The following is a 23577-nucleotide window of genomic DNA, read 5'->3' as shown; positions in this document are numbered from 1 at the left end:
CTTAATAGCTAACTTGGTGGCTTAATTCATGGACAAACAGATCTTTGCTACATGTACGTGAATTATATTAAAATATGACTTTCTTGGTATCTATATCTGGTTTCAATCTAGCCTTAATTCATTAAGATAAGGGCTAGACAAATATTAGGCTGATAAAAATATTGTATATAATAAGCAAAGTATATTTATAGTTTTAAAATCATTTAATTGCTCAGAAACATGAAATGTATTAAAATTTTAAAGATAAGACTTGAATGAGGATGTTTGTTCCTTTTAGTTTTTGTGCCCTTGGATAACAATGCACAATTCATATGGAATAATTCAACATAACAACAACTTGTAGAATAAACATGAGCTATGCTTTAGCATTAATGCTGTACTTGTCCAAATAAGAGTTTGTGGCCAAGTCCCAATTCAGAAACTTGAACAGGAAAATGAATGTGATGTGTTATTAATACTAAGTGTGTTACCATATCAGCAGTGCCATTTTTCAAACGAGATGCTCTGACACTGATCCATCAGGTAAATCAACCTATTACCCTATTTCATAGAAGGGCGGAGTTTATTTCATATAGATTACATGCTTAAAATTCAGGTTGTAATTGCATTTTAGCAATCAGTCCAAATCACCAGGTTAAATATCTAGAGTAAATTATATTATTCAATAACAAAAATCTGTTAGAGCTCAACTTCTATCTTTAAATTAAGAAGAAATTCTATTTCTTAACATCAAAAAGTGTCTGCACTTCAGGTTTCCATCCCAAGGAGCAAGGACATGAAGCAGTAAAGTCACTAGGTAATTTTAATGATTGCAGGGAAAATTACAGCAAATAATTTAAAACGACTGGTCCAATCAATATCCAATTAAAATCTTGGTATGAAATATTTACAATACATACAATATTTCTAAAGAGAGAGAGAAAATCTATAAAGCTTCAGGGACAGTATGTGGGCTCACCGTAATTTCATGAAATAAAAAGTTTAACAAACATTACATTGGAATCTTTACAGAATTTAGAAATATTTGGAAGATCACAACTGAGGCATTCATCACATCTGAAACACTTCTTTTAAGGCCCTATGAAGTAGGGCATTGCGTCGAGGAACTTGCTAGTCATTTGTTTGCCTGATATCTTTTCTCAAGGGATTCATCTCTGCAGCCCATGGATTTGGCTTTCTGTTATTTTTAATATTTTGGATTGCAAATAATCCAGTGGAACTTTACTTATGGTATATAGTCTGTATGACAGATTGTCATGTAATATTACATTTCTGCTTTTTTACATGAAATTGCCTTTAGTCTGCCAACAAAGATTCACCGTTAGCATTGCCCGGCTCTCCTTACAGTCAGAGAAAGAGTCCCCACAGAGCATCTGTGGATTTGCCTCTAGTGCTCCCGCAGCTGCACAAGAATCTAGTTTGGCACAAACCATTGGCAACCTGAGCCCAGATCCAAACTTCCAACAAGATGAGGAAGTCTTCAGCATCCAGGGCCCTTCAGGAGCCCTCCTTGCCCTCAGCATCCTCTCAAATCCCAGTTCAGATACTTGGTTCTCATGACCCAGTTGCCAGCAACCCAGACCCTGTGTGGTTTCCTCACCCGCAAGACACCAAAAGCTCTCAGCCGATGTATGATCTTCAGTCACAGAGCCCCTTGCTGGTCCGCCACCATGGTCACTATGCTTAGGGTCATCTCCTCTGTTTCTCCTCAATGGAAGGGGGTGTTCTCCCTGCTAGATCCCTCCAACAGTCCACTGCACTCCCTCTGCAACTCCTCGAGGCTTCTGCCAAACACAGGGGCCACCATGTTGTGGCCAGACCCCGTGGTTGCAGGATTTTAAATAAAACAAAGTCGGCTACTTTAACAGGCCATTTAATGCCTGTACAGAGCCATTGGCAGAAGAACTGGGTGGTAGGACCCTCAGAGAGCGCTGTGTCTTTGATCCCAGCTCTCCCCAGGGCCGCACCAGAGGTAGTGCTGCCATTACAGCTGGCAGCACTGCCAGTTTCACAGAATAGTTCAAAAGAGCTAAATTAACAAACATTTTGTTGTACTTCAGGGAACACAAAAACAATCCTATTTTTTATTGTTCTTATCCTCCATTATGCTTTAATATTGCAGAGAATGGAGGACAAAAGCTGAAATTGCACAGGGCATTGATGATTGCTACATAGTTTTGATTTCCTTATTTGAAAGATATACTTACACTGAAGCCAACACAGAGAAGGGTTACTAGGTTGACTTCTCTGTGCCGAGGCAAGGTGGTGCTTCAACAATGACGTAGAAGGTCTTCAGTGGGCTCAGAAGAATGGGGGTGTTAATGGTTTGACTGTACAAGGCAATCCTGAACTAATTAAGATGAAGGTGAGGAGGAATTTCTTCTCGAGGAATTGTGAATTTATAAAATGAATCAGTGGAATAGGCTTGAAGAGCCACACGGACTATTCTTGCTCCTATTTTATCTTATTTCTATACAAGAACAGAAAATATTAAAAATACTCTGCAAGTCAGGCAGCACCTGCAGAAAGAGAAAGTTTTGAAATGAGAACCTTTCAATAAAATGATTTTGATTTTCCTAGCTGTCTTATAAAAACATTAGCTATTCATGCCAAACCAGCTGGCAACTAAATGAGGGGACAGAAGATGATAACATGCACCCTAAACAGATTCCGTTGCATGTTATAAAGAGAACAAGAATCCCACAATGAATGCAGAAAATCAAATGAAGCAGCTATATCCATGCTGCATAACAATAGGTCAGAGATGGGTATCCAATTGATAAGGAGGGCTCCTGAAGGGACGTGGATGCTGAAGACTTCCTCATCTTGTTGGAAGGTTGGATCTGGGCTCAGGTTGTCAATGGTTTGTGCCAAACTAGATTCTTGTGCAGCTGCGGGAGCACTAGAGGCAAATCTGCAGATGCTCTGTGGGGACTCTTTTTGCTTCTCTTTCTCTGACTGTAAGGAGAGCCGGGCAATTGTACCTCTTTACTCCCTTGTACTTTTCCACTTCTACAAAACACTTCAAGTGTGTGGGAAATATTCCGTGTGTCTGAATGGGTGTTGTTCCAGTTAACATCAATGTAAAACACAATTGAGGTTGTTTGAAGAGCACCCCTTTCACCATCTTGCCTGATTCATTCCCTCAACTCTTTCCAGATTGTGGCTAAAGTTTGTATTACTTTCAAAGTGCAGTTTTACAACTTATGCCAAGGCTTCTTTGACAGTACCTCCCAAACACATGACTCCAATCTGTTGTGTATAAGCCCGCCCTGCTGTACATCATGACGCCCACGTCATGATGTCGCCCCCCCCCCATATATATATGTATCTCTGAATGTCAGTCGCCATGTTAGTCTGATGGTATTAAAAAATGTGTGTAAAGGGTGTAAAGGGTGGGGCCAGTACTGCGCGCACTGCACTCCACCTAAAAGCTCCTTTGCGCAGGCCAGAGGACAGGTCCACGTCCTCCCCCTCCACGTCCTCCCCCTCCATGTCCTCCCCCTCAAAAGATGCTCACAAACTCAAGCTAGCATGCTGGAACATCAGAACCATGCTAGACAAGGCTGACAGCCACCGACCTGAACGTCGGTCTGCCCTCATTGCACATGAACTCCTCAGACTTGACATCGACATAGCCGCTCTCAGTGAAGTCCGCCTGGCAGATGTAGGCAGCCTCCAAGAACGCGGCGTGGGCTACACACTCTACTGGTCTGGCAAGCCTTCGGATGAACGACGCCTATCTGGTGTAGGCTTCATGGTCAAGAGCTTCATTGCCTCCAAACTCGAAAACCTTCCGACAGGCCTCTCGGACCGAATCATGTCCATGCGACTCCCACTTCAAAACAAGCGTCACATCACCCTCATCAGTGTCTATGCTCCAACCCTCCAGGCGGAACCAGCAGAAAAGAACAAGTTCTACACCGACCTGCGCAACCTCATCCAACGTACCCCTACAGCCGACAAGGTTGTCATCCTGGGCGACTTCAACGCTCGTGTCGGCAAAGACTCAGAAACCTGGCCAGGAATCCTGGGCAAGCATGGCGTCGGCAAGTGCAACGACAATGGGCACCTCCTGTTGGAGCTCTGCGCAGAACAGCGACTTGTCATTACAAACACCCTTTTTCAGCAGAGGGACAGCCTTAAGACCACCTGGATGCATCCCCGATCCAAACACTGGCACCTCCTGGACTACATCCTGGTGCGAGAAAGTGACAAACAAGATGTGCTCCACACCAGGGTCATGCCTAGCGCGGAATGCCACACTGACCACCGGCTGGTTCGCTGCAAGCTAAACCTTCACTTCAAGCCAAAGCCCAGGAACAATAAAGCCCCCAGAAAGAGGTTCAATGTTGGAAACCTGCAGTCAGACGAAGCGAGAGGAAACTTCCAGGCAAACCTCAAAGCAAAGCTCGACGTTGCAACCCGCCTCACGGACCCGTCCCCTGAAACCCTCTGGGATCAGTTGAAGACTACCATACTGCAATCCACTGAAGAGGTACTGGGCTTCTCCTCCAGGAAAAACAAGGACTGGTTTGACGAAAACAGCCAGGAAATCCAGGAGCTGCTGGCAAAGAAGCGAGCTGCCCACCAGGCTCACCTTACAAAGCCGTCCTTTCCAGAGAAGAAACAAGCCTTCCGTCGCGCATGCAGCCATCTTCAGCGCAAACTCCGGGAGATCCAAAATGAGTGGTGGACTAGCCTCGCCAAACGAACACAGCTCAGCGCGGACATTGGCGACTTCAGGGGTTTCTACGAGGCTCTAAAGGCTGTGTACAGCCCCTCACCCCAAGTCCAAAGCCCGCTGCACAGCTCAGACGGCAAAGTCCTCCTCAGTGACAAGATCTCCATCCTCAACCGATGGTCAGAACACTTCCAATCTCTTTTCAGTGCCAACCGCTCAGTCCAAGATTCCGCCCTGCTCCAGCTCCCTCAACAGCCCCTAAGGCTAGAGCTGGATGAGGTTCCCACCCTGGATGAGACATATAAGGCAACCGAACAACTGAAAAGTGGCAAAGCAGCAGGTATGGATGGAATCCCCCCAGAAGTCTGGAAGGCTGGCGGCAAAACTCTGCATGCCAAACTGCATGAGTTTTTCAAGCTTTGTTGGGACCAAGGTAAACTGCCTCAGGATCTTCGTGATGCCACCATCATCACCCTGTACAAAAACAAAGGCGAGAAATCAGACTGCTCAAACTACAGGGGAATCACGTTGCTCTCCATTGCAGGCAAAATCTTCGCTAGGATTCTACTAAATAGAATAATACCTAGTGTCGCCGAGAATATTCTCCCAGAATCACAGTGCGGCTTTCACGCAAACAGAGGAACCACTGACATGGTCTTTGCCCTCAGACAGCTCCAAGAAAAGTGCAGAGAACAAAACAAAGGACTCTACATCACCTTTGTTGACCTCACCAAAGCCTTCGACACCGTGAGCAGGAAAGGGCTTTGGCAAATACTAGAGCGCATCGGATGTCCCCCAAAGTTCCTCAACACGATTATCCAACTGCACGAAAACGAACAAGGTCGGGTCAGATACAGAAATGAGCTCTCTGAACCCTTCTCCATTAACAATGGCGTGAAGCAAGGCTGTGTTCTCGCACCAACCCTCTTTTCAATCTTCTTCAGCATGATGCTGAACCAAGCCATGAAAGACCCCAACAATGAAGACGCTGTTTACATCCGGTACCGCACGGATGGCAGTCTCTTCAATCTGAGGCGCCTGCAAGCTCACACCAAGACACAAGAGAAACTTGTCCGTGAACTACTCTTTGCAGATGATGCCGCTTTAGTTGCCCATTCAGAGCCAGCTCTTCAGCGCTTGACGTCCTGCTTTGCGGAAACTGCCAAAATGTTTGGCCTGGAAGTCAGCCTGAAGAAAACTGAGGTCCTCCATCAGCCAGCTCCCCACCATGACTACCAGCCCCCCCACATCTCCATCGGGCACACAAAACTCAAAACGGTCAACCAGTTTACCTATCTCGGCTGCACCATTTCATCAGATGCAAGGATCGACAATGAGATAGACAACAGACTCGCCAAGGCAAATAGCGCCTTTGGAAGACTACACAAAAGAGTCTGGAAAAACAACCAACTGAAAAACCTCACAAAGATAAGCGTATACAGAGCCGTTGTCATACCCACACTCCTGTTCGGCTCCGAATCATGGGTCCTCTACCGGCACCACCTACGGCTCCTAGAACGCTTCCACCAGCGTTGTCTCCGCTCCATCCTCAACATCCATTGGAGCGCTTACACCCCTAACGTCGAAGTACTCGAGATGGCAGAGGTCGACAGCATCGAGTCCACGCTGCTGAAGATCCAGCTGCGCTGGATGGGTCACGTCTCCAGAATGGAGGACCATCGCCTTCCCAAGATCGTGTTATATGGCAAGCTCTCCACTGGCCACCGTGACAGAGGTGCACCAAAGAAAAGGTACAAGGACTGCCTAAAGAAATCTCTTGGTGCCTGCCACATTGACCACCGCCAGTGGGCTGATAACGCCTCAAACCGTGCATCTTGGCGCCTCACAGTTTGGCGGGCAGCAACCTCCTTTGAAGAAGACCGCAGAGCCCACCTCACTGACAAAAGGCAAAGGAGGAAAAACCCAACACCCAACCCCAACCAACCAATTTTCCCTTGCAACCGCTGCAATCGTGTCTGCCTGTCCCGCATCGGACTTGTCAGCCACAAACAAGCCTGCAGCTGACGTGGACTTTTTACCCCCTCCATAAATCTTCGTCCGCGAAGCCAAGCCAAAGAAGATTAAAAAATGAGAAAAGCACCATGTCTCCAAGTCCTAATTGTGTAAGTGCATTCACGACACAATCACCTCAAAAACAGATGGTTACGTGGTTTTTGGGAACATTATAAAACACAAATTCAACATTCAATTAGATTTAGAAGTGTTGCAGCTCCTTCATTGTTGTTGGATCGAAATCCTGGAACTACTAACCAAATATGCAGTGAGAATAAAAGGAAAACACAGCCCTTTGGGGTGCTCCACCATTCAATATGACTAAGACAGATCATCCCCTTCTGTCCCTCTTCCTGCCTTGCCGGCACATAACTTGAACGCATTAAGAAGTATTTTCTAGGAAGACAAAATAGTTACTGCCCAAGGGGCAGCCTTAGGTCTATCATATTTGTGCTGGCTCTCTATCCCAAGAACTCATGAGTTCCAGAGCCTTGCAAATTATCCAACTCAGTGATGAAGCCTATGAAGAAACCTGCTATGGTACGTGTGAAGTTCAATGAGATGAGGCAGAATTGCTTGACAAAGACTGGATAGTCCCAAGTTCCTGTTTCTGTGCTGTACTTTTCTTTGGCTCTAAGAACAGAATTCTAATGGTATGTTATGTAGGACTAGATGTTAATATCCCTCCTGAGACGTGCTGCATAGACTCTACGAGGTAGCCAAGTGAATAGTGGCATCTTCTGGGCTATCAAGTGTTTTGCTGATAGAACCTTGACACCTCTGGAGTGTTCAGCAGTGTATCCCAGCGTCCTGGGCTCACCCCCTAAATGCTATTCATTCACTTGGGTGCCCAGGTGGAATCCTTTCTCCTCATCCAGAGCCACTGACTACCCTTCTCAGCAGCTCTGGAGAGATCTTTGACTCCTTGTTGGTGTGTCTTTCCTTGCACTCCCAATGCCTGGAGTAGTCTTGATGTCAATGTGGCTACAAATCCTCTGCAGGCTACTTCAACTGGTCAGACTCTTGCCTTCCAGCCATGTTACTACACATCAGCTGCAAGCTCAGTGAACCTCAGTTTCTTATGCTCATTGGCCTCCTCCACTGCATCCTCAATGTAAGCTCGATTATATAAATGAGATGGAGTGAGGCCAATCACAGCACAAGGTCTGGTCTGAGAATGGTTTCCGTGATTTCATTTGGGAAGCAGAGCCTCTGGCCTAAGTCTGCCATCATCTTCCAATCACGTGCTCCGCCGAGCTGCCTGGAATCTGATCTTGATGTGGTAATCCCAGCTTCATTCTCATCTTCCTGGACAAATGGTGTTAATGGCCAGCAGGATGAAGGGGGAAGTAGAGCATTAACACTCGTCTGCCGATCTTCCAGCACTTCTGCAAGACACTGTAGCACCTGATTAAGATACGAGGTGTAACAGCCTTGAATGAGGCTGGTCTTGTATCCCTCCAAAATATGTTTTAGTGTTGCTGAAGTCAGGCAGAGGGAGCCATGTGGGTTCCTCTCCATTTCACTGACTGAGATTCATGGCAGACTGCAAATTATATGCACCCTGATAGTGAATGACTCCATCTCCCACAGCTTTTTCCAGGAGATATTCCTTTTCTCCACTCCCTCCCATCTTGTCCATTGCCCTTACTTTGCCTGAGCGATGACATTTGTGTACCTTGCTGCCTCCTGTCGACGCGTCTTCTCCGTCACAAGCCTAAGTTTCTAAGATGGAGCAGCCTTGTACCAGGCTGGTGTACTGGCCCCAAGACTGTTCCTCCCTTGCTGCATTTGGCCCACGATGCCCCTGTGCTTGAGTGCCGCCTTTGCTTGCTTAGTTACTTCTGATGGAATCCATTTCCTCCTAGTATCCAGGACGATGGCAACTATAGTTACAAATGGATCACTCACCTCTGTTAACATCATCTCCAGTCTTAATTTGGTGCCCTTGTACTCCTCTGAACGATTGGAAATGGGTAGTTTAGGACTCATTTGCCGTAGAGCCCTATGCTGCTGAAGCATCTGGGAAGACCAAGCACTTCCTTACATACGAGTTGATCAGTCTCTCCAGTTTTTCCACACTCGAGACTGGAATTTCATACAGGCTTAGTGGCCACATGAGGTGTGGAAAGAGCCCAAACTGCATACACCAGAGTTTCAACTTGCCAGGCAGTGTGGTTCTGTCAATGCTCTCAAAGGCACTGACAGCAATGTTCTTGAGCTGATGTACCTGCTCTGTATCTTTGAGTTATGCACTATACCTCCAACCTCAGCTTTTCACTGGTTTTGTGAAGACTGTTGGAATCATCTCATCACCCATGTAGAAGTGTTGATCTATCAGCTTCCCCTTAATGATGGAGATGCTTCTGGACGTGCTTGGCTTGATCTTCATCCAAACCTGCTCGATGTTCTCTTTAAGCTTCCTCAACAGGGGTAAAGTACAAGCCTTGGACGTGGTCAGTGTTACGAGATCATCCATATATGCTCTGATAGGCAGCAGTCTCAAGCCAGATTATATACGCTGCTCTCCAACCACCCATTGAGATGCTCTAATAACCATGGTGAAGGCTAGCGGCGAGATGGGTACAACCAGTCATGATTCACACCTCTAGACGTTTCCACATTGTGTTGTAGTCTGCTGTTGTCAAACACATCTGTACACCTGGAAGTAGGCCTTAACGTGGCTTGTGAGGGCCACTGGGACCTTGAAGAAGTCGAAAGCAGTCTAGAGGAGGTTATGAGGGACCAAGGTGAAGGCATGGGTAAGGTCCAGGAACACCACATGAAGGATCTGTTCCCTCCTTCTTGGTGACATGGATTTGATGCCAGATAGTGCAAGCACGTACCAAACAGCCTGAGAAGTCCAATCCCTGCTTTCTGGATTGATGGTTCCTTTGCAGATATCTTGGCAGCCGATGAGCCACCAAACTAAAGAAGATTTTGCCCTCGACGTTCAGGAGACTGATATGGAGGAATTGGCTGATTTCTGATGAACCCTTTTCCTTTGGGATCAGGATTCCTCCTGCTCGCCACCAAGATGTTGGTATCTCCTGATTTCGCCATACCACTTGCCTGAGCCTCCAGAGGAACTGCAGGACACCTGGTGCATTTTTGTAGAGCCTATATGGCATTCCATTGGGACCTGGGGGGTGACGCAGCCCTTGTTCTATGCACAATTTTCTCCACTTTGCTCCATCTAGGTGGGCTGATTATCAAGCTGGTGTTCGGGTAGATGGATTGGTGGCATGTCAAGTGGGATGGTGATCTCTTCGTGGCGTCAGTTGTCTGTGTGGATCTTTTCCAGTTCTGCCCTTGACACTGAGAGACTTCCACTCTTCTCCCCTGTAAAGAGACCCTTCACCAGATGATCTATCTCCTTCTGCCTTCTGGGCCTAGTTGGGATCATTGGTGTAGTCTTCTTCCTCTCTTGCCCTCCAAAACGTTCCACCCATAGTTATAGATGAATTCCCCCATTCTTTCCAACTTTTTCACGGTGTTGCCTTTTCTCATCAGTTGCAGCATTCCCCCCTCCCCCAACATTGCCTTCTTGCAGGAATTTGGCCACTTGATTAAAAGCTTTTGCACCTGGATCTTCTTTTCCATTGCCGGTCAAAGTGGGCTGGGTTCAGGTTGTTCTCCTATGCCTTGTTCTTCCTCCACTGGGACAGGGGTATTGATGTCATGCAGACTTTGGGTTTTGTCCTGCTGCTGAACTTCAGTCGACTGACTCGACCTGATTCTCAAAATGTAGCTGTCAATGTGAGATCCCTGTTGCCCCTTCTTCAGGCATACTCTCCTGCCCTGACATATTTTCAGGCCTCTAGTGGAAGTAACCTTTGGCCAGCCACATGTGCAACTCTGGAGCTTGTGTCCTGCCGCAGTTGTTGCAGCCCCAGGTATGCCGATCATCCAATTCATTGTCTGTTCCATTCCTGTGTCAGTTACCAGGTTACTTTCTGATGAATCATCTTCCGTCCCCGCTCTTGCGACTCAGGGGGCACTTTGAGGACACTTTTCCCTGAGGGACTACATATTTATCACACAAGGAATTCCTTCTCTAGATTATTATTGTTATCTTGGGCTTTGCTAAATAGATTAAAGTTACCCATGATTGAAGTTGTACCCTTATTACTCAATTTTCTCTTTCATTACATCCCCACATGATTACTGTACGTGGCCCTAAAGACAACTCCAACCAATATCCCTTCTTATTCAGCGTTATGATTTTCCAAGCCAACATCCTTCCTCACCTATGCAGTGATTTCCTTTTTTCTAACTAGACCACCTTTTAAACCTGTTTAGTTCTCATCCTTGGTCAGCTCACAGCCAGTTCTATATTAATAACTACTGATATCGATTTGCATTATTAATGCATCTGCCTATTTACAAATCCTCTGCATACTTAGCTACATTTTTGTAACTGTAATAACTGTGTAGCGAGCTGAACGACCGCGTGGTTAGACAGGCCGAATCGCTGCCGCAGTCAGTTGGTAAAAGATGGCGCGGGCCCCCCTTCCCTCACGCAACCCCTATTCAACCTCATCAAACTCAACGACAAGGCGCTCCAGTGGACACAAGAAACCATTGAAGCATTCCAGGCAACTAAAGCAGCACTTGTGGAGGCCACATCTTTGGCTCATCCTGACTCTTCCTCCCCCCAGCCTTTAAAATAGATGCATCGGACGGAGCGGTTGGCGTGGTGCTTGAGTAGTGGGTTGATGAACAGCGGCGACCCCTAGCCTTCTTCAGCAAGCATCTCTGGACACAAGAACTCAAATAGTTTGACTGTGAGCTGTTGGCACTGTACCTGGCAATATGCGGTGCATGCCAAAGGGTTTCATTGCCTACAAAGACCACAAGCCACTGACTCATGCACTCAGCAAGGTCTCATACCTGTGGTTGCCGAGGCAACAACGACACCTCTCTTATATTTCTGAGTATACTATGGACATTCGCCACAATGCAGGCAAATCTAACGTTGTGGCCGATGCTCTGTCCAGACTGGCCATCTCCACTATCTCAGGAGGACTCGATGTTGTTCAACTGGCCAAAGACCAGGCAGAGGATGCTGATGTCCAGGTCTACTGGACTGCCATCACCAGCCTGAAGGTTAGCAATTTCTGTCCTTCACCGGGGAGCCTAAGTTTTCTGTGTGACATATCCACAGGCTTCCCCAGATCCATCCTACCCACGACCTGGTGATAGTGGGTGTTCGACCAAACTCATGGCCTGTCATGTCCTTCCAAGTTCACGTGGCATGGCCTCTGCCACGATGCAACTCTATGGGCTAAGATTTGCTTGGACTGCAGCGCGCCGAATTGCCGCCCCAGTCGGTTGGTACAAGATGGTGTGGGGCCCCCCTTCCCTTCTCAGGAGAAGCCTGCGTTTGGCGATGTGTTGCCTGGGAGATGTTGCCACTTCCTGGTTGCACGTCACTGGGCAGGCAGTGACTCTGCAACGTGCTGACGTCACTCCCATAAACCAGGCAGGAAGTGGGTCATTCCCTAAAAGCAGTGTGAGATTCAAATAAAGTCAGTTACTGGTTCACCCTCGTGTTGTGTGGATGCACTTCATTTCAGTAGCGGTGCCGTTAGCAGCCGTTTCAACTATTGATAATTAATTTCCATTTCTGATTCATTAACTTTATTGCAATTCCTCTACACATATGCCTTGAGATTTCCCCATGTTACGTTATTAGCCCTCTTAGCATAGTTTATAAAATTCCATTGCCTGATTTACCTCTTGCCCTTCTTTCTCAGCCATTTACTGTATTTTTTTCCTAATTATTGTTTACTGTTTCTTTTTATACGTTCAAGTTCCCCTTCTTCTACCATTTAAGTCTAAACCCTCCTGATAGTACAAAGTAAGAGCAGTCCCCCCACCCCAGCTACCAACCTTCGCCATCTGAGAGTATTTATCCTTGTCCTGCCCACCTCTAATGCATCCAATTTGTCCTGGACACATTTCCCCCAAAGCCTGTCCCAGTGTTCTCAGGACAGGAATTCCTCCATCTCCCTCCACCATTTCTCCAGCCACTTTTTTCATGTTTCCTATTCTTGCAAAGCATATGGTTGCACCAAGCATTCTAAAGTAATGCTTCACCAAAAAGAAATTCCACTGCTGCTTGTTATGTGGCAATTAGAGATAGCAAACAACTAATCAACTTGCCTGAAATGGCTCATGCCAAAGAGCACATATAAAGAACACATTTTGCAAACTGAAAACGAGTTTGTTGGAATTTTTTAATATTGGACTCAATTTGTGGAAGTGTCTCCTTTTTTATAAAATGTATTTTTTTCTTCAAATTTTCTATTCATTCATATTTTTGTAATTTGTAACCTGAACTACAATTTCCATAGATGCAGTCCGAGCATTTCTACCTCTGAGTTGAATATTGTAAAGATGCAATTACTGACAGAAATGATATTTATTTTGATTTTATGCTCTCTAAGTTAGAGTGTACAAGATACAAATAAGTACAAAATATCAGTCATATTACAATCTGATAAACTAGAAGTGATCAAAATGCATTCCTGTAATTTTGAATAAACTATATTAGTACACTACAGAGCAGGCAGTTTGTACATTCATATAGCTGCTTAATTGAGTCACTGAATGACTAGAGTTCAAAACTTTCCAAATATCTCATAGAATTATAATTAACTATCAAAATATGGTTGAAGGTTGCTAAACTCACGTACAGGAAATATGGCAAGAAGCTGGGATGATAAGGTGGAGGTGGTAAGGGTTGCTGTGAGCGATATCTGCGTCCTGGCAGTCTTCGAGGCATGAAATGATGATACGGCTGTTTGGGAGCAATAACAGACAACAGTAAACATATACTGGATTCCGAGTACTTACTCGATATCATCCATAAATTAGCTCAATTTCCCAATGAAAAAATGAACTTAACAGTTAAGTTTCATTAACTAAGCAAATTTTCAAAATAAGGCTCAGTTACAGGGCCTCTTGCCACTTATAATCAATCTGAAAGCACACAGTGAATGAATTGTGGCAAACGAGTCGACTTTGTAGATACAATTATTTTGTGAAATAAAATCACAACAGAATAGCAAGTCTGTGGACTCAACGTCATTATTTATTTATTTTTAGTGCTTAGAATTATAACCTACAGCTGGTAGAAGATATTATTAAACTGTTTATAATCTTTTCTCTCTTAACAACTAATACCACTTGCATAAATGTGGCAAAAATCCTTGAAGAAAAAGTTAATGGTACAGGACAGTAAATTCAAAAGTAGTTGGAAGAGACACATTCAGTTTAGAAATGAATCAGAGAATTCCTTTTGGGAATAGATTTGATATAACCCTTCATCAGCTGACTTAGCTGATAGGTGTCACATTTCAAAATTATAACAGAAGTTTGCAACAAGTTGCAAGTCAGCTAAATTAATTTTCAATGAAACATTTCATTCCAACCAGTATGGTATTTTCTTTCTCTAATTCCACACCATGATCAGTAACTAATTTTTATTTTAAATTTAAATTTAGACATAGTGCACGGTAACAGGCTGTTTTGGCACACAAGCCCATGTCACCCGATTATACCCAATTGACCTGCATCTTCTAGTACAATTTGTAGACACGGGGAGAATGTACAAACTCCTTATGGTTAGCGCCGGATTCAAACCCTGGGCAATGGCACTGTAACAGGACTGCATATTATTCATGATGTGAGTCAATGCTCTAAAGAATTTAAATTAAATAGTAAGGGTGGGGGGGGTTGGGTCAGTGTGTTCAATACTTTAATTAAAAAACAATGTAAACACACACCACAGCAACAGGCCATTTCGGCCTACCAGTCCATGCCGCCCAATTTACACCCCATTAACTTACACCCCCAGTACGTTTTGATTGGTGGGAGGAAACTGGAGTCCCTGGAGAAAACCCACGCAGACATGGGGAGAAAGTACAAAATCCTTACAGACAGTCCGGGACTCGAACCCCAGTCCGGTCCCGATCGCTGGTGTAGTAAAGGCTAACCGCTGTGCCAACTGTGCTGCCCAGATTGGAGATAATCGATAAAGTAAAAGAGAAGAATGTAGATAAAGTAAAAGCAAAAGTTAAAAAAGAGAAATGTAAGAGTAAAGGAGACAAAAGTCTAGTGCAAAAAAGGCAAAGATAACCAGACTTTAATAGCACAATGGGTATAAGGGCACTTTATCTGAATGCCTGTAGTATTTGAAACATTGTCAGTGAACTTGTGGTACAAATTAGGACATAGGGGAATGATTTAGTGGCCATTACAGAAATGAGGTTACAGGGTGGAGAGGATTGGGAATTAAATGTCTAAGAATATCAGATAAGAGAGGACAGGCAGGAAGGTAAGGGAGGTGGGGTAAAGGTAAAGGTTCCATTATTTTCACGTAATACTACATTTAGAATATAACATACATGAAATTCTTTAACTTTGTCTACCATAAGGAAGACAGAGAGTCACCACTTTGTCCAGCGCACCTCACGGAAATGAGGCTCCAGTGAGGAACAAACTCGCAACCCCTTGTTTCCAAGATCACTGAGTTAAAGAAGAGATCAGGGCAAAAATGAGAGATAATGTAAGATCTAAGATACAGTGTTGAATCCATTTGGATGGAGATTAAGAATAGTAAAGGGAAAAAAAAAATCACTGGTGGGGGTGGGCCTATAGACCCACTCTATAGGCTACCCTATAATATTACAGTGTCACAGGCAATAAACCAAGAAATATTGGAGGCATGCAAGGATGGGGGAACTTTAACATGCACATAGATTGGGTGAATCAGTTTGATCGAGGTAACCTTGAGGAGGACTTTGTAGAATGCATATGTTATGACTTTCTTGAAAAGCATGTTACTGAACCTACAAGGGAACAGTCAAGGGAAGGGATTGTTTCTGTGCAATGAGACAGGTAGACTTAGTTATCTTTCAGTTAGGGATCTTGGACGGTACAATAGTTTGGTCTAAAACCAGTGAATAATGTCTAAACAAAGGAACCTACGAGGGGATGAGGGAGGAATTGGCCAGGGTAGACTAGGATTGCAGGCTATATGGAGGGATGGTGGAAGACTTTCAAAGAGATTTTTCACAATGCTCAACAAAAGTATATTCCAATTAAAAGCAAGGGTGGGGATGGCCAGACTTGGATAAGTAAGGAAATAAAAGAAGGCATCAAACTAAAAGCTCGTGCATACAAAGTCACCAAAAGCAGTGGGAAACTAGAAGACACTGGGAAAACTTTAAAAAGCAACAAAGAACCACAAAGTGAGCAATAAAGAGAGGGAAGGTAGACCTTAAGAAAAGATTAGCACAAAATATAAAAATGGACAGTAGACACTTTTATAATTACATAAAGTGCAAAAGGATGGCTGAAGTGAAGGCTGGTCCTTTGGTAGATGAGAAGGGGGAATTGATATTGGGTACTGAGGAAATGGCTGAAACTTTGAATGATTATTTTATGTCGGTCTTCACAGTGGAGGACACATGCCAAGAAGAGATGTTATAGATCTGATGGGAGGTGAGAACCAGAATGTAATAGCTATCTGTAAAATGGTATATTCTGAAAACTTGACGGTCTAAAGATAAATAAATTCCCTGGTCCTGATATTACATAAAAGATAAGGATCCATAGAGATGGGAGTGATGTATTAGCATGGACAGAGGATTGGTTAACCACTAGAAAGCAGAGAGTGGGGATAAAGGAGTTTTTCTGGATGGCAATCAGTGATGAGAGTGTATCCCAGGGGTCGGTGCTGGGCCCGCAACTGTTCATGATATACACTAAATTGAGTGGAAAAGCAAATTCTGCAGAGGATACTGTAGCCACTGAAAATTCAGGGCTGATGAGCAGAAAATAATGACATACACAGTTGCAGACAAATCAGAACTCATTTACTCGAGTCATGCGCGTATTCTTTTAAAACACTGAACCACGGGCACCACATCATGACATCTCATTCTGGTTCGCTAGACTTCTGGGAGTTGTAGGCTTTCTATAGCGCTGCTACATGGCACCCCCCCTGAAGTGTGCCAGTTGATGAAGTAGACAAACATGATGTGGTCAAACAATAATCATGGCTTTTATTAGCAGAAATTCATTGTATAATAATGAAAGACAATAGGTGCATATACAGTTATATCCAAGGGTAGTGCCCTTAACAGTGGAGATAATGCACAGCCAATGTTAGTATTGCAAGGCTCACCAGAGGGGAGACAGGCAGCTTGACAGACATCCACCACACCACCCCCCCACCCCCCACCCAGAACCGGCACTATCACCTGATTGTTTTTTGAGAGGTTAACCTCTGCGTTGGACTGCTGGCTGTTGAATAGGGGAAGTTTTTTGTCAAAATGGGCAGGTTTGAGCTTGTCAATTGTGAATGACAGATGCTGCCTGGCAATGTCCAAGATGCAGGTTGTCCTCGTTCATCTTATCACTTTGTATGGTCCCTCGTATGGCGCCTGCAAGGGTTGTCCACATACCTTCAGTTCGTGTGGTACAAAATAAACCTGTTTGCCATGTGATGATGTGGTACAGGGAATAAATTTGCCTATGGTATCCCTTAGTCTGCTCAGCAGCTCTTTCGGATCTTCATCTTTACTGTATCTGCATGGAACGAAAGGTGCACCGTATACAAGTATGAAGATCATCTTTTGGACTTGTCTTAATGCCAAGAAACACCTATGATAATTCGTCTACCCAGTTTGGACTGTCCAAACGGGCCATTAAGGCTGATTTAAGGTGATGATGGAATCATTCAACCTCCCTCTGGCTGCGGGTGATAGGTGCTTGTATGATGTAACCAAGAGCCAAGCAGCCGAGATAAGGCTGTTCATAATGAAGATGTAAATTGACGTCTTCTGTCAGAAGTGATGTGCGCCAGTAAGCCACCCAGGAATTAAGGAATGCTTGCGCACAAGAGTCCGTAGAAGCATCTGCCATGGGGACTGCCTCAGGCCATCTCATAAACCTACTGATCACCGTGAAGAGATAGCAGTAGCCTTGTGAAACTGGAATTGGTCCCACAATATCACATGGACATGGTCGAAGCGGTGAGTTACCAGTGGGAAGCAGTGCTTTCGCATGTCTGATGGATGGATGAGAAAGACCATGGATAGAATCAAAAATACGACGTCTCCACGAAGTTGGAACCACTGGCCGTGGATGTCCTGTTGACACGTCGCAAAAGAGCAGGTTGCCAATGGCTTCGAATTGCACATCCTTCCATTGCAGGTTGGTTATCGAGGTGCAATATCAAAGCCATCTCACCGTCTTGTGCTTGGGGAGCGGTGAGAGCCATGTAATCAATATCGTGGTCCATAGCTGATATCTCGAGCGCAACTGAGTGGAAAAGTGCTTCAGCCACTACATTGTCTTTTCCAGAAATGTGCATTATTCTGGTAGAGAATTCCGAAATAAAGGATAACTGCCGCTGTTGTCAAGTTGCCTTCGAAAACGCGAAGGTCAAGGGTTTATGGTCTGTGAACATGGTGAACTGTGGGCCTTCCAAAAAATAACAGAAGTGATGGATGGACAAATATAGGCTAGGAGCTCATTATCAAAGATACTGTATTTTTTCCTCAGCCTCATGGAGGTGGCGGCTAAAGAATGGCAATGGCTTCCATTGTCCATCGACATACTGCTGCAGAGCGCCCCCTATGGTCATATCAGACGCGTCTGTTGAAAGGGCAGTGGCTGCATTTAGGACTGGATAACTGGGCATGGATGTTCAAACTAATAGTTCCTTTGTCTTTATGAAAGCATTTTTACTTTCATCTGTCCACTGAATAGATTTGACATTACCAGACACCAGAGTGAACAGAGGCTTCATAACGAGAGCTGCTGCTGGAAGGAATCAATGATAAAAATTAACCATGCCCAAGAACTCTTGCAGCCTTTTGACAGTAATTGGTCTGGAATATTCAGTAATGGCATTAATCTTGGAAGGCAGTGGAACCACACCCTTGTATGCCCCAGGAATTCTACTGTCCGAAAACACATTTATCTGGATTGATGGTCAGTCCAAATTCTCGCAGATGTCCACAGAATGTACACAGATGTTTCATGTGCTCTTTAGTTTTGCTGGTGATTAATATCTTCTAGACAAATGAAGATGTTGGCCATGCCATGCCCTACTGGGTCCATAACTTGCTGAAAGGTCTGAGCTGTATTTTTAAACCCAAAAGGCATACATAAAAATTAGAACAATCCGAAAAGGTAATTATTGCCATTTTTGGGATGTTGTCTGGTTCCACTGGCACCTGGTGATATCCTTGCACTAAGTCCACTTTTGAAAAGATTTTCACCCCATGCAGATTCATTCAAAATTTTGAATATGGGGAATAGGGTAGTGATCCAGTATAGTGGCATCATTGAGCTGTCCATAATCTCCACAAGGTCTCCACCCTCCAGTGCATTTTTGGACTATATATAATGGAGATGCCCATGGGCAGTCGGCCCTGAGAATTATCCCAGCTCTTCCATTTTATTAAATTCTTGTTTAGCTAATTGCAGTTTCTCTGGAGGTAAGCGATGTGCTTAGCATGAATGGGAGGACCCTTGGTCGAAATATGGTGGGTTACTCCATGTTTTGCAGTGGGGGGTCGAAAACTGCAGAGTTGTAATTTCAGGAAACTCTTCTACAAGTCTGGAGAACCTATCAACAGTCTCACACAGGGCTTGAAGGCATAGCACAGGAACATGCAATTCTGCCAGGTGAATAGTTTGAAAGGTGGTACTATCCACCAGCTGATGCCCTTTTAAATCCACCATGAACGAATGAGCTCAAAGGAAATCAGCCCCGAGTAGCGGTCATGACACTGCTGCTATAATAAAAGGCCATGTGTAAATGTTCCCTTCTAACTGAACATTCATTTTTTTGGTGCCATACATGGGTATGTTGGAACTATTGACTGCTGTGAGTTGAAGGTTAGGGGTAGGATAACATGTATTGAAACCAATTGGTGGAAAAACACTAACCTCCGATCCTGTGTCCACCAAAATATGTGCAGGGATAGCTGATCCCAAACATATAAAAGGTTTGTAGATTTCTGGCCAACCTTTAATGACAGTCAGCCAGGGGATTTCCCAAGAATGCACAGGGTGGCAGGCACCTACGTACATTGACTCCCCGACGCCGGGGTAAAAACACCAGTGGAAGTGTCGATAGGCTGTCTGCCTGACTTGAGACATTGTCTTATTATATGAGCTGGTGTGTTGAGAGCATTGGCTTGGGAAGTAGTGTCAACAATAGAGGTGCTGGGTGCAGACAGCTGTGATCCAGTGACGTTGTCTGAAGACCTTTCAGTGTATTTTTTTGCCAGCTGCAGGACATCTTTCTCTGCAGCTATTGCCATTTGCTTCTGCAGCTACTGCCCTGGGGTCTTCGAAAGAACTCTGTGATAATAATGTCTTCTGGCATCCTCTCCAGGAAGAGCTGTTTGAATAATAGATCGGGCTGTTGGCCGGGTGCCAGGCACAGCATGTCGTCCATTAGTTCGGTTGTGGCATGGTCACCCAACTCCTCCATGTGTAACAGTCTAATAGCCCTCTCTCTGCAGGACATGCTGTCAATTCGCAACAGGAGCGCTGTTAGAGTGTCATATTTGCGCTCTCCAGGCTCCAGTGGATCGTGCAGGATGTCACTGACTCGCTTGGCAGTGGCTTGGCCCAAGGCACTGACGAGGTGTTAATAGTGAGTCGCGTCTGCCTTGATCTTCCTGAGGTGAAATTGTGCCTCAGCCTGTAGAAACCACAGCTCTGGTTCCACCATCCAGAAGGGCGGTAGCTTAACAGCAACAGCTGCAGTATCCATATGGTCAAAAGCTCGTTTTGGATCTGTCGGGATCACCAATTGTAGCCAATGAAAATTCAGTTGTGGCTGATCAATGTGAAATAACGACACACACACTAGCAGGTAAATCAGAATTCATTTACTCAAGTCATGTGTATTCTTTTAAAACACTGAACCATGTGCACTCATAATGTTCATGACATTATGACATTCCGTTCCAGTTCGCTAGACTTCTGGGAGTTGTGGTCTATCTATAGCACTGCTACAATACAGAGAGTCTTCAGAAAGATAAAGATGGTTGTGCATAGGCAAGGGTGATTGTGAGGTTATCCGCTTTGAAAGAAAAAATGGAAGATCAGAGTATTATTTAAATGGCATGTGATTGCAGCATGCTGCTGAGCAGAAGGACTTAGGAGTGCTTGTGCATGTATCGCAAAAGGTTGATTTGCAGGTGCAGTCGGCTATCAAGAAGGCAAATAGAATGTTAGCCTTCATTGCCAGAGGGATTGAATTTAGGAGCAGGGAGGTTAATACAGAAGCTGTACAAGGCACTGGTGAGGCCACATCTGGAGAACTGCATACAGTTCTGGACTCCTGACGTGAGGAAGGATGTACTAACTTTTGAGGAAGTTCATCAGGTTGATTCCAGAGATGAGGGGGTTAGCTTATGAGGAGACTGGGACTGTACTTGCTGGAATTTAGAAGAATGAGAGGGGATCTTTTAGAAACATAAAATTATGAAAGGCATAGGTAAGATAATTTAGCAAGCTGTTTCCATTGGTAGGGGAGACCAGAACAACGGGACACAGTCTCAAGATTTAGGGTAGTAGATTTAGGATGGAGATGAGGAGGAACTGCTTGTCCTAGAAGGTGGTGAATCTGTGGAATTCTCTGCCCATTGAAGCAGTGGAGGCTACTTCAGTAAATATATTTAAGACAAGGTTAGATCAATTTTGACATAGTAGAAGAATTAAGGGATATGGAAAAGGCAGGTAGATGGAGATGAGCCTGTCATCAGATCAGCCATGATCTCATTAAATGGGGGAGCAGGCTCAACAGGCCAGAATGCCTACTCCTGCTTCTATTTCTTAGGTTCTTACATTCTGGTACACATGGCAACAAAAAAAAAGTGAAACCATTGGTCTTGCTTTATTCCATTAGAGTTTGAGCAAATCAGAGATGTTCCTGGAGTTCTGCAATGGACCCATGAGGGGCTAGTAGTTGAATAATTAAAAATAACTTGAAGCATTTCCAACCTGCTGCAACTAAAAGTGCCAAGTGGATGACCAATCTTAGCCACTTCCTGTAGTTTCTACAATTACAGAAAATGATTCAGCAATTTGATTAATTCCATGTGACATGAAGAAACAGCCATCCAGACTCAAAAACAGAGGGACCAGAGAATATCATGAGGAATTAGCAGGTGTCGATCATTTGGACTTAAAGCCTACACTGCCATTTACTAAGAATTTCCTAAGATCATGGTTAATCTCACAGCATTCCTATCTATCTGCTCCCTTTACTCATCATTATCAATCTATCCCCAACGTTGAAATTTTCAAAGACTTTGTACCCACTGCCCTGAGCGGGTCCAAAGACATGATTCTCAGATAAAAAACATATTGCTTCTTCTTTGTCATAAACATATATTATTAAAAAGGGATCCCTAATTCTAAATTCTTCCACAAAACAGCATCTCCACATCCTCAAAATTGAGGAAAGCTCTGAACTGCTTCTTAAGCATTAACATCCTTCCTTGAAAACACATGGTCTCAACAATGCCTTACTTATCTGAAGCATAACCTCCTTCCTTTTGCATTCAAGTTCACTAGCAATAAATGACAAGGTTCCGTTTTAATTTCCTTAATTACTTGCTGTACTGTTTACTAACCTTTTGTACATCATACACCAGGCAGGATACCTTGACAGATCTCTCAAAATACAAGATGAATAAACACATATTATCAGTAAAAACACAGAGATGCTGGAGGAACTCAGCGGTCTCGACGTGTCCATAGGAGGTAAAGATATATTGCCGACGTTTTGGCTCTTAGCTCATCTTCAAGGAATAAGCAAAGTACAGGAAGGTGCAAGAATACAGACTGAAGATGGCAGGGGGAGGCCCAGTCCAACAAAAGGTATTAATTGGATATGATAAGAGGAGTGGTGAGAATTGATTTTGTTTCTGTGAAAGGAGACTGAGGGAAAAGGTGAGAGACAAAAGAGAAAGAGGGAGAGAGAGAAAGGAGAGACAAAAAAGGGAGAGAGAGAAAGGAGAGGAGAGAGAGAGAGAAAAAGTAAAAGAGAGAAAGAAAGAGGAGAGAGAAAGAGCACAAGCTAGCACACTGGAGGACTGGAAGGGGGTGGGGGGAAATTAAAGAACAACTAAGTAGTCAAGGTTAATGCCATCTGGTTGGAGGGTGCCTAGACAGAAGATGAGGTGTTGTTCCTCCATGTGCGGATGGTTTCAGTCTGGCAGAATTAAAATGGGTAGCCACTGGGAGATCCACATTATTGTGGTGGACATAACTAAGGTGCTCAGAAAGTGATCTCCCAGAATGCTCCCAATCTCTCCAATGTAGAGACAGTAGATGATCCCTGCAGATTCACAAGTGAAATAGTGCTTCACTAGAAGGACTGTTTGGGGCCCAAAATGGTGCTGAGGGAGGAAGTGTGGGTGCAAGTGAAGCAATCTCCTGCAATCACAAGTGTAGGCACCAATGGGACAACTGGTAGAGTAGGAGAATTGATAAGGGAGTCATGGAGGGAGTAATCCCTGTGGAAGGCGGAGTGGGGAGGAAGAGAGGAGATGGAAACATGGCTCTAGTGTTGGGATCATATAGTAGATGGCAGAAATGGCAGAGAAGGATATGTTGGACACAGAAGGTGGTGGGGTGGTAGGTGAGTTCAAAGAGAATCCTGTCCTTGTTGCGCATAAAGATGAAGGGGATCAGAGCAGATGTGTGGGTAATGGAGGATATGCAGCTAAGCCCCGAGTTGCTATCGGTAGAGGAAAAGCCATGTTGTTTGACGGAGGAGGATACCTTTGACGATCTGGCATGGAAGACCTCATCTTAGGAGGAGATGTGAT

The 23577-nt window shown here is 44.5% G+C and overlaps 1 protein-coding gene across 5 annotated transcripts in view; it reads right to left on the bottom strand.

The window, feature by feature from the left end:
- Positions 1-23577, bottom strand: part of LOC138757924 (E3 ubiquitin-protein ligase RNF38) — a 130426-nt gene that overhangs the window by 9001 nt on the left and 97848 nt on the right. For all 5 annotated transcript variants that reach the window (XM_069926080.1, XM_069926069.1, XM_069926088.1 and 2 more), the window contains one exon: positions 13399-13502. In XM_069926080.1, the coding sequence (XP_069782181.1) occupies positions 13399-13502 (104 nt within the window). The remainder of the gene's footprint in view (positions 1-13398; positions 13503-23577) is intronic.

The sequence above is a fragment of the Narcine bancroftii genome, chromosome 1 (genome assembly GCF_036971445.1).
Source record: "Narcine bancroftii isolate sNarBan1 chromosome 1, sNarBan1.hap1, whole genome shotgun sequence".
In the NCBI taxonomy this organism is placed as follows: domain Eukaryota; kingdom Metazoa; phylum Chordata; class Chondrichthyes; order Torpediniformes; family Narcinidae; genus Narcine; species Narcine bancroftii.
The sequence above is the reverse complement of the archived record's forward strand: the minus strand, read 5'-3'. Positions and strand labels throughout refer to the sequence as shown.